The sequence below is a fragment of the Vidua chalybeata genome, chromosome 5 (assembly GCF_026979565.1).
Source record: "Vidua chalybeata isolate OUT-0048 chromosome 5, bVidCha1 merged haplotype, whole genome shotgun sequence".
Taxonomy (NCBI): domain Eukaryota; kingdom Metazoa; phylum Chordata; class Aves; order Passeriformes; family Viduidae; genus Vidua; species Vidua chalybeata.
In genome coordinates this window covers 44,748,094-44,762,537 of record NC_071534.1, presented here as the reverse complement: position 1 = coordinate 44,762,537, position 14,444 = coordinate 44,748,094, and the positions used below count along the sequence as shown (strand labels likewise).

The following is a 14,444-nucleotide window of genomic DNA, read 5'->3' as shown; positions in this document are numbered from 1 at the left end:
GTACAAGATATATAGCAAGCAGCTTCAAAGCATGCAACACAGCTCTATTCCTGACACTCTTCCTTTATAGTAAATAAAGTTCCAGTCTAGGCAAATCTGGCATTACCAAAAGCATGCCTTTTGGTAATGTCAGACTATTCATACAACAAGACTATTCATACAACAACTATTAATACAGCTTATTAAATAAGCAGTTTATTTGTTTTTTAATTAGTATGAAAAATAATGTTACTATTTTTTAAATAGGTCAATACAATTATATTTTATGCAGGTATAAAATAGATTTTTTATAGTGCATTCCTGTGTCAAAAGCAGTGTAGAAGTTCTTTATTATTGCAAAGATTTGGCATTTTCAAATATACATAGAAAAAGCAGATTTTTTTCAAGAAGGATCTACTTTGTTGCCATAGCTTCTTCATAGAAGGAAAAGGTACTTCTTGATCTGACAGGACTAGATGTACAGTTCTGAATGCTAAGGAGCAGTTTCTGTTTATTCTTCTTTGATTAAAAACAATATACTCCATTCTTAGGTTAATGAGTTCAGAATAGTACTTTATTACAGCTGTAGGTGCGTATGAACTACCTAAATTCAACTGATAAGAAGGGGAGTGTGAAGTAATCTTTGGAAGTAAAGTTAAAAAAGTACTGTATAAGTTTTCCTGGGAAGCCTAGTTTGCATGTTCCTTTATTGCTCCACTGGTTCTTGATACTTGGAACTTCCAGCAGCAGAAACTGACCTTTGTACAGAATTGTACAAACTATATGATCTCAATGCATGTTTTCTCAGGCCTGGAATAAGTATTCAAGCCTGCTTTCATGTGTGACCTGTAGCAAGATTTGAATTTATGTCTCCATATTTAAGTGGCTTGAGTTAATCTAAAGAATGATCTAGAGCTTTATTAAATTATTTTATAATGCATTTGTTCACTCATGTCTAGTGAATATGGGCAGATGTATGCCAAGCTTTCACACTTATTCACATGGGAGAATTCATTCTATGTACCCTGCAAAAACTCCTTTTTAAAATGCATTTCTGTGTAATTAGTCTATATTGGGCTTTCCTCTTTTTTCCTTAGAGACAGGGCAGGAGCAGCAACCAGTCAGATTACAGAAGATACCTTGTCATCCTCTCTGCAGCCCAGCATCACTGCAGTCACTCAGTTCCCAGTTTGTCTGCCTCACATGATGCGGTGCTTCTTTGAGGAAAAAGGGTATAGGGTTTCCCTTGGAAAAAAATAAAATTTTTGAAAGATCTAGGAATTCGAGTATTTTGAACTTTTTTCATCACTTCAGGTCCATGTCTGCTTGGACAGGAAAGAAACTGGACAAGAGAAAGAAAAGAAAAGGTAGCTGTGCCAATTCTCCTGAAGCAAACCCTGTCTTTACCAAAGCAAAGTCTGTGAGATCTGACAGATCCAGCTTCTTCAGAAGGTCAGGGGATCAATACTCCAGCACCAGATCAGAGACCTCCTACACCAGGAGGAGGGCTAGGCAGTCTTCAGAGCTTACAAGGGTTAGTTCAGTCTCTGCTTCCCTCTGCCAAGAGGAAAAGAGGTCAGACGAATGGAAGTACAGGCATGGCTGTAGACATCACACTTCTGAGCAACAGATAATGGGGTCGGAGGAGGGCTCAGATTCTCAGGCAGGACAGCCATCCCCTTTCCAACAACCCCTCAGCTGCAACTCAATTGGTGGCTTACTGGCAAGGCAGCATTCTTCTCTCCAGCACTGGTGCAGCCAGACCCCAGACTGCAGCTCAGATTCAGAAGATACTCAGAGCTCCTGCCACAGGAAGGTAAGACCTTCTACTGCTCCTCACTTCTCTGAATCTGAAAAGAATTCACTAATGAAATCTGTCATCTTGCCTGAGCTGGCCACAGTCTTAAAGGATGCTTTGACAGCAGCCAGACAAAGCCTAACATCTGTGGCACAGGCTAGGTCCCATTCGGTAAAGCATCCCAGGGTACCAATTGCAGAAGTTCCACTGGTTCCTTTAGAAGCATCTGGGAGCAGTTCCCAGACTTTTGAGTCAGATCATATGGGCAGCTTAAAAGATCACACAGCTTCTGGGAAGGAGAAACCTGAAGCTGACAAGGCCTTGGAGGTTGAATCAGCCCCTGAAGATGGGGAGGTGGCATCTGAGTCCCTTACAGAAAATCCAGAAGGACCAGATCCTCTGCGTAAATTTGACATGGAGAATAAGAATTACCTTTTTGAACACATAAAGAGGGTGCTAATGCTAAAAGCTTCCAAATCTGAATGTGCTTCAGAAGAACTGCTTATCCCCTCTGAAGAAGGCAAAATAGATAATGCACTTCCTGTCCATTCAGCAGTGGAAGATCTTGTCTGCAGGATTTGGGGAAATCCTGAAGCCAAGCATGAAGCCCCACCAGTCCTACGTAAGCTCTATCCTTTTCCAGTGGATAAAGCTGCTTTGTGGGGGACCTTGCCGGAGGTAGACAGAGCATTGGTTACTGGTAATTCTTTACTGTCAGTGCCTGATAATACTGATGCTCTCCCTAAAGATCCTACTGACAGAAAGATTGAGGAAGCAATTAAAAGATCTTTCAAGCTAGTTGCAGCCCAGCTTGGAGTATCTATCTACTGCACTTATGCTTCTAAAGCTTTACTAATATGGTTAGAGGAAGAACGAGCCAGATTCAAAAAGAAATGGGTCCCATCTGGTGCCATGCAGAGAAAACGCAGGCTGTGTAAAATTGCAGCTAATTTTATCCATGATGCAGCTGAGGATTCTCTTAGACTCACTGTTAAAAATGTGGCATGCCTCATTGTAGCCTGGAGAGCTCTCTGGCTGCGTCCTTGGAGCTCATCGCTAGATCTGAAATGTAAACTGCTGTCTTTACCCTACACAGGGGGCAAGCTGTTCGGTGATTCCTTAGTCCAGATCATGAAGGATGTCTCAGAACACAAACACTCCTTACGTCAGATGAAAAAAAAGAGCTCTGTTGGAAGCTCTTCCTGTTCTCCTCACAAGTGTCTGAGCTCCTTGCGTTCTCCTCCAAAGTTCAAAGGAGGGAAGGGAAAGTATAAGGTCTCACAATCGTTTCATGCCAAGTATGAAAAGACATCTCACTTTCAGAGAGATATCAGACCATCAAGAGGAACTTTCTAAGAACATAGACTTGCTTCCTCATTTCTCAGGAACTGAGAAGAGTGAAAGACATGGAAATGTTTCAATATTTCTGGACAAATAAACCCAGTGCTTAGAAAATGAGTTGCTTCCAAGTAAGATTTAAATTGTGAAGTTACTTAAAGCTTAATGACTAATTAAGATATTCTAGAGAAATCACAGCTCTCTCTTAAGGGGAGGGTTTTTTTCATATTCCATTTCTAGGCTTTCTAGTGGTCTTGGGTTTGGATTTGTTTGAAGTTTTGCACTCCTCAACTTCAACTAAAAATACTTTCTGTGTGACAATTGGCTGGTCTGTAGGACCAGACAACATCAGATTTTTCTGCCATATTGATCTAGTGGAGGAAATAATACTTTAGGAAATGCAGGTGTTTCAGAAACCATGGAATGACTGTGGATGCTATATCCCTGTGTCTGGATGGATTCCTTCATTTTTGCATAATAAGGGAAAACAGTGCCTCTGTAGCAATCTGCTCTGCATTCTCAGTGGTTTTCTAAGTTGTAGAAGACTGAGACAGTAAATTGTGGACAGTCATTATCTACACCAAGAACTTGCATGAAACAGAACAAATACCACAGATGTGTGTTGAGGTCAGCATAGGTATATAAATCAGCCTAAATTTTCCTCCTGGTTCATAAATGGAGAGAAATTAAGAAGTTATGACAGCTGCAGACCCATGGGTTCATGGGTAGGAAGACTCGAAGCAAGCAGCTACAAGGGAAGGACTAAAGTCCAGTGGACTGCAGAATGTTCTTAGGAAGATAAAACAGGACAAGGCAACTACAGTAGTAGGATTGCTACTGTGGGACATTTGCACATTTTGGTGAATTATTTTGCCACTTCAATATTTTGACACACAGTATTTTTACTAGAAACTTTAGAATTTGCTGTGAGACACTGTGGCAGAGAGTTCTGGAATTGCTAGATATTACTCTTCCTTCTTCTTCTGAGTTGATTAACAATGAAAATAAAGTTTGTAACTACAACTGTGGGTTTTTTTCTCTTGTAGTTACTTAACTTGCAGCTTAGGTGTGTTTCCATAGGGACCTAGCCAGGATTTGTGCCTCAGGACTGTAATTCCAAGCTTGGTCCCATCCAGAACAAGAGATTATCTCAATGGACTGCCTGAAGAACTGAACAGTCCAATAATGGATTTGGCAGTGGTCTTACTGTATTCTAATTTACACACGTGTACTTTCTTTAACAATTCTTGTTTTGACTCTTGAATACTTGTGTGATTAACAACTTTTTCAGCACGTTGCTTTTTAAAGCCAGAGCTTCATCACCCAGTTTTTCCAGCTTCTGCCAGGATCGAGGACTGAGTATTAGAGAGATGTTAATGAAAAACTACTCAGAAGACTAATATAGGTGTGCTTAAATAAGAAATAGTAAAATGGTTTGAAGTCTGGATTGACAATAATAATACTAGGACTCACAGTCCTAATAATATAGGAGTGTCAGGGGAAACCTCTTAGGCATAGGGACAGATTCTCCTGGAATATGCAGGGAAGCCATAGAGGAAGGTACTTCTGTGGCTTTACCTGATTGCTTTTACTTAAACATTTCTGGGCTATTGACCTGAGGTCACAGAAAAAGGAATTTACTGCCAACACTTTTCATCTTCCACATCCACTTTCTGTGTCTCATAGCCCAGAGTGTTTTACCTACTTTGTTTCATGTTGCCTTTCACCTGACAGTTTTGCTGTAAGGAAAAGTAGTATATTGCTAACCATATATTGAGTCTTTTTGCATGTCTATGAATATGGCAAAGTTTAGTTGGGAACTAGTTGCCTGCTGGATTGCAGAGGCATCATAAAAGTGTCTTCCCCCTTCTGACTGGTTGCTGCATGTACGCATATCTAAGGAAGAAAAATTGAAAAGTTGAAAGAAGAAAGGAGATTTCAAGGTACATATTTCTTTCAATAACTGATAAGCTTGTGAAATGGAATTACTTTTTAAAAAAAATAAATTTCTACTTTGCACTTACATTATTGTTACCTTCATACTTATATCTGTTAATAATTAACTTCAAGTTTGATTGTGTTTCATTAAACTAAGAAGAAAAAGAAACATTAATATAATAGCAATCATTAATGATTAATATTTAAATCATGCTTTTGGAATATGCGTTAATATTTAACACTTTTCTTACTGTAAAGAAGTGTATGTGGTACATATAAGTACTTATCAAACTGATTGGTACGTATAAGTCTTCTTTGAGAAATTTTCATCCTTAAAAAGACTAGTATGGAATTTATTTATACATCAAAAAATAGTAAAAGTATGACTACATTTAACTTCCATAGCTCTAAATAAAGCATTCATACTCATTTTCACCTCATGTTTGGTTCCCTTCCAGTATTGTTTTCTGACTATTAATTATATGCAGTGCATAAATGACACTTTAATGAACTTCTTCAATTTCCCACTGTAATTTTTAATAAATTTGCACTTTATTTTTTAACATCACACATTAGGTATGTAATAAAAGTAAGCAAGCAAAACCACAAACAGAAACTGAAAGAAACTATGATTTATCCTGACTTCATTTTGGAATAGTTTTATGAAAAGTTGTAAGCAAGGTTGGCAAACCTTGTGGGTACAGTATCAAAATTTATGGCTTTTACGATGTTTTGGCAACATAATATTATAGATTCTACAGCCTAAAGTGTTTTATAGCTCTTCCTAAAGTAATTTAGCAGCTTTTACGGTTTGCTTCTTGGCAACAAACATATAATACATTCATTTTGCCAGAGCACCAGAGCCGCTCCTCTGTTTCGAATCCCCTGGGTAGCAAAAGTGTTGTCCAAAACATTGATGTGTTCACTTTTTTCTCCTTCTCCTATTTGTTTGATTTTTTCGTCTTTCTTCCTCAATTTCTTTCTCTTCCACTCAAATCACTGTGTTAATCTAAGAGTCATAATCCAGTTTGATACAGAAAAAATGGTACCATGGCATATGTTTTCTTTTCTGAACCAGGAGTGTAAAGCATCTTGGATAATCCCACTTGTCACTGCCAGAGTCCTGGCAGAACCTCTCTCTAGACTTACATAGTGCAACAAGTGAAGGAATTCCCGGGTTCAGATTTGATTTTTGCATTTGCTCTGACTCTGCTGTCACACCAGTGCCCACCTCCATGCAGATACACTCCTGGGTAAATCTGCAGTTTTGTTTGCTTTTAATTATAGAGATTGTAGAATTCACATCCTGACTAAAATACAGAAAAATCTTATACTCAATGCAACCAACTGTGTAAGTATTTCTTCATTGTTTGTCTTATACATAAACTTTGTTTGCAAAAATATAAATAAGAAAACCATAAGAGCAATAGAAAACAGAAGTTCTCATACTCAGATTTTTCGGAATTGTAAAGGCAAATCAAGCTTTTCACTGGATTAAACACAAAAATGTTGATATTTTTAATATACCAGTGGCATGTTATTTATATACGTATAGTCCAACCTAGTGAATTACACTGGCTAGAGTCATACTTCAGAATATTTGCACAGAGATTCGTGACCAACTGGAATATGATACAATTGCAGTTTTAATTTATTTTCATTTCTGTGTATTATGATGTAAAGAATTATGAAGTTATTCACCTGAAATTAAACAACAAACCATATGCCAGTGTTCTTTCATTAACAGTCTAATGCAGAAAGCAGATCTTCCTTGGGAGTAGGACTGGTTACAATTTCAAAAGGAGGGCCTGACCTTCATTTGACTCGTGCAGTCTGTTTTAATGACTATTAATACCTTGATGGGGGCATTGGAGAAACTACATTGTGTATGAGTATTAAATGCTCAATTCCATTTTAAACCTTTTAAATATGGGGGCCTTCCAAAATGAACTCTCTTCAGTAATGTCTCTGTAATCTGCTTGTGTTCACAGTGTTGCAAACATTTTCACTTGGCTGCTGGATTCTCGAAATTTTGGAGTACTGTCTTTTAAATGTTATTGGCCTGTATGTTTGCAGCACCAGTGAGCACAGATCAATGACAGACATTTATCTTCATGCCTTGTACACTGCCATAAGTAAAACATCAAGCCTGACACAGTCACATTGAGAGGTTTTGCTTTTGTGTGCTTTGAGCATAAGGATTTTCTTACATGTAAATAAGAGAGCTATTCCTACCACATTTTTTCTGGTGTATATGCAGAATGGAAAAATCTCTGGTGTGATTTTCTGTAAGTATATGCATATTAGAGGTGGCCTTCTTTTAGAATTTATTAACTTTGTGTTTTCCAAAACAAACCAAAAAAAAAGGTGATGAGGAGAAACAGCTTGATGGAAAATTGATGTAATGGTTTTCTAGCAACAGTTTCTCAACAGGGCTTTTGTTGGCTGACTATATGATCTAATGTGGCCTTGTACATCCTACAATTTATATATATATATATATATATATATATATATATATATATATATGGTTTCTCTGGGTGTTTAAAGGTATTAATTTAAAAAAAAATATTATTTTATAAGATATTAGGTTTTAGGAATTAGAGGGTTAAAATAATTTGCTGAGTATATATTCGGCCTAGTGTTCTAGAAATTGCAAAATGTCTTTTTTTTTTTTAATATTTTATATCTGTTTCTTTATATTTCCCATAAGCTGTGAATCTAAATAAAAACCCCAGACCACTTCCTTTTTTTGTACCCTATATGCAAATCGAGTCACATGTTCTGTTTAAGACAAGGTAAATAATTGCACCCAAAAGTGCAGCTGCCAGTAGTGGGTTTCAATTCAAAATGCTTTGGAGCTGCTGCTGAAATCTTCATCTTGACACTGAAGTGCAATGTAAAGGATTCTGAAAAGAGCCCAACTATATCTATTTCATGAAATACAAGCCTACCACAGCTGCAAATTTATTTGAGGATGCTGATGGTGCTGCAGCTTTTCCACTGACAAAAGAAAGACCACAGTACTTTGCTACAGAGATCTCCTCTGCTGGCTTTTCTTTCCTTTTTTTTGTTGTCCTCTAAATCACTATCATCATTGTCAGAACATTATCAGTCATGGAGTAGGGTAGGGAGATAGATCTGATAAGAAATGAAAAAGAGTAAGCATGCTCTCAACTCCTTAGTTCTAGCAGCTGTAAGCTAAATTATTGCTTTACCTGTAATACAGTAAATATTGTAGCAATTTTAAGAGCGACTTATTATTGATACAATACTGATCACTATCAGGATATGGACTTTGCTTTTCTTCTTAGGCTATTTTCATTTGTTTCTTCTGCACCCTTTTAATGGAATATGTAGGTCTCTTGAAAGGTAAGGTTGAAAATTGCAAGTCTGGCTTGCATTATGTAACAAATTATTTGAAATGCAGCACTTTTATTTTCTTTATACTAGTAAAGAAAATCAGTATATTTCATTTAACCAAATTCATTCTTCATTCATTTTCAAGGAGTCAAAGAAATTAAGAAGTTTAACAGACTAACTTCGCGACACATCATAAGCTTGTTACTTTGGAGAACAAGCAAATTATTTTTTTATAGCTTTACAACCCACTTCTTAATGCTTGCAGTTGCATCTACATGGCCTCCAAGCCAAGGGCCCAGGTCTTACTACTGAAAAGTCATGCACGATGGGAAAAAAAAATAAAAGAAACCACAACCCCCCTCCCTCCACTGAAGACATTTGCTGTTTAAACCATTCTTACACCATATTTTCATGTGAACTGCATCATATTGATTTGTCTCTACAATGTGATGTGGGTTTACTAAAGGATTATAGGGCTGCACACATGCTTTTCATAAACTCTGCATGCATGGCTGATTTTGTCTTAATAAATAGTACATCCGTTAATCCCATGTTTGTTTGTTTGTGTCTCCAGCGATGCAGAGGACCATAAACCTCTAAAGAAAGGAAGCCGGACACCTTCAGACAGAACTGTGAAAAAAGAAGACAGTGATGATAGTTTAGTTGACTATGGAGAAGGTGTAAATGGTCAGTTCAATGAGGATGGCTCCTTTATTGGACAATACAGTGGTAAAAAAGAGAAAGAACCTGCAGAAGGAAATGAAAGCTCTGAGGCTCCTTCTCCTGTAAATGCCATGAATTCATTTGTGTAACCACAGAACTTGATCCCCTTGTATCTCCAGTTTGCTTAAAGCACTTGTACATCCTCCTTCTCATACTATGAACACACAGGTAACGGAGCTCCTCACCACCAGATGTTAATGCTATGAGAATATGCAGGTTAACACCAGTTCACAGTATAATGACACAGTAAGTGGTATGTTACTATGAATCAAAATAGAAAATTCGAATTTTGTTCAAAACGTGGGTATTTTTACTTTTTTTTTTAAAGGAACTGACACAAACAGTTAACATCAATTTATAATTTTCTTTCCTGTTGAAAATACAGTATAATGCATGGGGAAAAAACCCTACACAACTCACAGATAATCTTGTGTACACTATAAAAACATGGTTTGACAATTTGTTATGCAGTCCTCAGCTGAATCCCTGGATATGAATTCCGTTCTCAATGTCAGAGTGTTATAGTAGTATTATATAGAACTTCAATGTCTTTGTGGACATTGTTGTGAAATTGGTGACTTAATGTCTAGCTATCATATGTCTTTTTGCAAGACAGTTAGGAACAGTATGTACAGTATATAAATGCTAAATGATTTAAGTATGACACTTGCATTTGCTGATGCTTAATGAGACCCTATTATCTACTCTTTGCTCCTATTACTTTATAGCCTTTTTAATCTATCAAGTATTACAGCAGTACAGTGTTCTATTTTTACATCAAAACATATTGAATTGATTTTAGGGCATAAAAGATATGCATTGTAATGCATTTTGGAATTTGTACAGTCACTGAAAGAAAAATTTAAAATTAAGAAAAATATTCCAGAAAACACAGGGCAAAGTACATTCAGTGCCTTTATACAATATGCATTCCGTAATGTGCTGTACTACTAAATCAGTTGGTGCAGTAAACTGTGATTAGCAGACTACCGTCATTGCCAAATGAAGGAAAAATATGGAGAAAAAGAAGTGTTATGAAACTGTTGTGCTAAAAATGGGAAGTTTAAAATATTTTAAATTACATAAAGAAGAGTATGATTTTTTTTTCCCCTCTAAAAAAAGCTTTATACACAGTTACAGCACAACATGTTTTCATGGCCTTAGAATACTTAAAACAAAAATGAAAACAAACAGAAATCCCAAAACCCAACCAGAGTTAAATTATTTACTAACACAACAAGATACAAGCTCTTGTAAAATAAATCATTAAAAACCCAAACCAGCTGACTCCATCAGTGAGAGCACATTTCTCTGTGTCCCAGCCTGATCAGTGTGGCAGCTTTGTAATTATCTCCAGCCTGAAGCAGTGTGGGGGTTACCGCTCGGAACCACAGCATTCCATCTGACAAGTGCTAATACGGTTTATTGGTAAAGGATTACCCTTATTGGTTAAAAAATTATTTTCTCACATACTATATCAATCAAATGTTTACCTCCAAATATAAATTTTTATAACAACCTATGGTTGAAGGAATGCTCAGTTTCATTTGCCAATAAATTGGTTTTTCATAACTTGCATCAAGTTTAATTTTAAGTAAGCTTTTTATATGTAGATATTTTGTTGAATTTGTAAATACACTTAAAGCGTAGATGCTATATGCTTCTAGGTGTTACAGACAAATAAACCAAGAAAGCTTATGTTGTACTGTGTAAGAAGTACTACAGCCAATGGTGTGCATGGTATTTTAAAGCATCTACTTAATTTTTTTTTTTGCTGTGAAAATAAAATAGTGATTTGCTCATTTACTGCAGATTCCAACTGAACCATTCAGAGCTTTTGCCAGTGCACTACATTAGCCCATAGGACACCTTGCAGCTTTCATGTATATATTGTAGGTAAAGCACAACTGAAGTAATCCCAAATGTAACCCAGCTGTAATAAGCTTCTTTTGCACCTTTGAGCTTTCCATTGGTCAGTTTTTTTTAATGGGAACTGAAATACAAAATTAATTACATGAACACAAAGCACAAAGAGAACATTTCTTCACAGGATTTGCCAATGGTTTTGGTAAAAAAGAAGCATCATTTTACTCTTATTTAATTGTAGATGCTGAATTATCTGTGCATGTGGGGGTAAACATACAGGCTCACTTCTGTAATAGTGCAACGGATTTTGTATTAAAAATAAATGTGGTTTTAAAATTTCACTGTTTGTTCTGTTTACATTAGCAGTAAAAATCACATCAGATTTGTCCTGTAATTAAGAATTCAAAGTAGAAAAACAGCATGAAAGAACTCTGAGAAAAGTTGTTCCCATGATGTTACAGAACTTCCATTACTGCCACCAAATTATTTACAGAAAGTTGCATACCTTCACATGCTACCATTTGAAAAATTGGTAAATTTGTCTGATCATTTCCCATTGAAATCTATGATTTGCATTTTACTTCCATGGATGATTTTATTATTTATTTAGTCATATTACTGCAAAGAAAAGAACTGAAACAGTCATGTTCCACACCTGTAAGAGCGAATAAGAGAAAGTAAGAATGTTGATTTGAAATTAAGAGCCCTCAGATAGGATCCCAAATAAGGATTTTGTATCCTAAAGGAACTGTCTGACATACAAGTTTATGGTTATCTGTTTTTAAATAGTATATGAAGTGAGGAATTTTTAGACATCATCTTTTACAGTACACAAAATCCATTGCAATGCTCTTTTCATATCTTGTCTATCCTATATATGAATGGAAACAGACTTGGCAGGAGGGCAGCTGTTCTGCATAGAAGACTGCAGGAGAGCCATGGATTCCAAGCGATGCGGGTGCTTCAAGAGATGTATCCAAAAGGTGATGTGTGGGCATGATGCTTGAAAGAGGGATCTTATCACTGAATCAGAAGCCATTCTGCCAGCCTTTCCATATGTAATTTGAAACTCCTGGATATTTCAGCTCCTGTCATCTGCACAGACTCAATTCTGGCACTTCTATCTTCAAATATCTTCACACAGTCGACAGATATCGGCTGCCTTGGTTTTTGTAGGGGTATCTGTTGATTTTTGCAGCAATGTAAACTGTCTTGGAGATATGAAATACAGCTGTTTCTGTTTCAGTTAAAGAATACTTCCTGAAAAGAGCGGTCTGATTTCCCTAGGCTTAGTTGGAAAGAAGAATTTCATACAGTAACAATTTTTGGAGAAACACATACATTATTTGTGCATGTTCCCCAAAGTGTACTAATACGTATAGTTGCCATATTTTCCTTTTACTGATATACCTTTGCTTTTGATTTTATTCTCACTGAAGTGATTGTATAAATCCAGAGGGAATTAAAGAGGATACCCCAATGGTATTTTTTCTTGTAATCTATTCTCACATTGTTCCTAGGAAAATACAATTTCCTCATGGTTCCACATAGCAGAGGCAAAGTGGCAAAAGATTTGGGAACCAAATTCTCTTTTCATGATATCTGGTGTATTTTAAAAGAGAAACCCTAGGAATCATATATTAAGAAATATTATCTACCCTATGGAAGTGTCTTCTTTTCTGAAAAAAAGAACTGGGGAGAAAATCAGAAAGAGAATGAGATTCCAATCATTTCTGAAAAGCAATTGACCTTTGCTATGTTTTTGTCCCACTCCCTCTCTCTTTTTTCCCCCTTCATCTACCTTAGGAAAGAACATTTCAGAGACTTGGCAGAAGCAGGAGCTGGTTTTGTGGGAAGATGGAAATAACTGAATGTGCTTCTTGTAGGAATCTACCCCCAAATGATGCCCCTAGAGTGAAAATAAATCCAACTGGCCATCATGTTTTAATCTCTGAAGTGATCTCTGGCTGCTCTTTGTACATGAGAAGTGGAAACTTTAGATCAAACTGTCAAGATAAATACATGTCAGCAGGACTTTGACTGACAGTAGATGTGATCTGCTGTGACTGTAAGCAAGGAGAAAAGTGGTGATCCCAGTGTTCTCATGAATTTTGGCAGCAAAAATATACATGATGTTCCTTACTGTGCTCACATGTAAATGACCTGATAAAAAAATTGCGATCATGTTTGATACCTGAAGGATGGATTCTTCATTTGGAGTTGGAGAAGTTTGGCCTATTGTGAATTTGGCAGCACTGGCTTTGTCCCTCTGGGAAAGCTGCCCAGGATAAATTTGAAGCCAGCTGGCAAGTAATAGGTTTGCACATGTTTAAATTGGAGAGAGGCAGGGCAGGAGACAGCTCCTGTCACCTGGACCCAGCCAGCCTTTTGACCTGTTTTGTCTTGCCCTAAGGTGCTCAACTAAAATAAAGAAGTTTAGAAGGTAGTGTGTTTTCCCTGCCAGCTGAAAAAAACCCCGTGGCATCATGTCAGAAATCTAAGCCACTGCTTAGATTTAATTCTGCCTGGCTTTCTGTCACATTTTGGATATAAGTGATGAGGAGGAAACATACCTGGTCCATGCTGTACAAATACAGGTTTCAGACCTGAGCTTTCAAACAGGGAAAGTTTAGGCAGACCAATTCTGGTGCCAAACTTTTTAAAAATTACCAGGTCTTGAGCTACACTGAGGAGTGAACTACATTTACCTTTGACAGTAAACTATACTTGATATGTGTCTTCCAGAGGGTGCTGCTATATTTCCCAAGACTTCAGAAGAGGGATGCTTTGGCTTTGAAACCCAACATCTTACCTGAGAGAGGATAGCAGCCCACTCCTCTGCCCTGGGTTTGCAAAGCTCTAAAGGGCTTCAAGACTTCACAGGACTAAGGGAACAAATGAAGTTTTCTAAATGGCAGTGTTCAGGATGTATTTCAAGTAGGTGTTCTGCAATATGTGTACTGTAGTGAAAGAGAGTTATGGTCATGCTGGCATGAAAAGTTTGCCTTCTGGTGTGGCAAGAAGAGGTAGTGAAAATGAAACTGTTGGGACAGAGAAAATGCAAAAACAAAAGTAGAATATCTGAGGTTTCTTGAAAAGAGTTGAGAAACAGCCAGTAGGATAGCTGGCCTGAAGGGCGAAAAGAGAAAACCAGACAAATGGCAGAGGCAGCAGGAGCCCTTGCTAGCGTGGAGCAGCACAGCCTGCTGGGTGTAGACCAGACTGCCTGTTGGTGACAAACAGCATAAAAAAGATCAATAGGACGTCATTCTCCTTCCAGATTTTTTTAATTATTGTTATTTATTTAGTTCTTTTTCCAAGAGACTTAGAAAGACTTAAGACAATCTTAAGACATCTTTAAGACAAATTTAAAAATGTCTTTCAAACAATTGAGAATTGCCAGGAAGTTTATAGGTTTGGCATAGGGGAAGTACTAACC

The 14,444-nt window shown here is 37.1% G+C and overlaps 1 protein-coding gene across 3 annotated transcripts in view; it reads left to right on the top strand.

The window, feature by feature from the left end:
* The window catches only part of NRCAM (neuronal cell adhesion molecule), a 67,415-nt gene extending 56,069 nt beyond the window's left edge, over nt 1–11,346 (top strand). For 2 of the 3 annotated variants that reach the window (XM_053942841.1, XM_053942840.1), the window contains one exon: nt 8,991–11,346. In XM_053942841.1, coding sequence (XP_053798816.1) covers nt 8,991–9,228 — 238 coding nt within the window. In that variant the 3' untranslated portion in view covers nt 9,229–11,346. Of the gene's footprint in view, nt 1–8,413; nt 8,426–8,990 lie in introns of all 3 variants that reach the window. The other variant, XM_053942842.1, reaches the window with a different exon arrangement.
* Nucleotides 11,347–14,444: the final 3,098 nt, after the last annotated feature.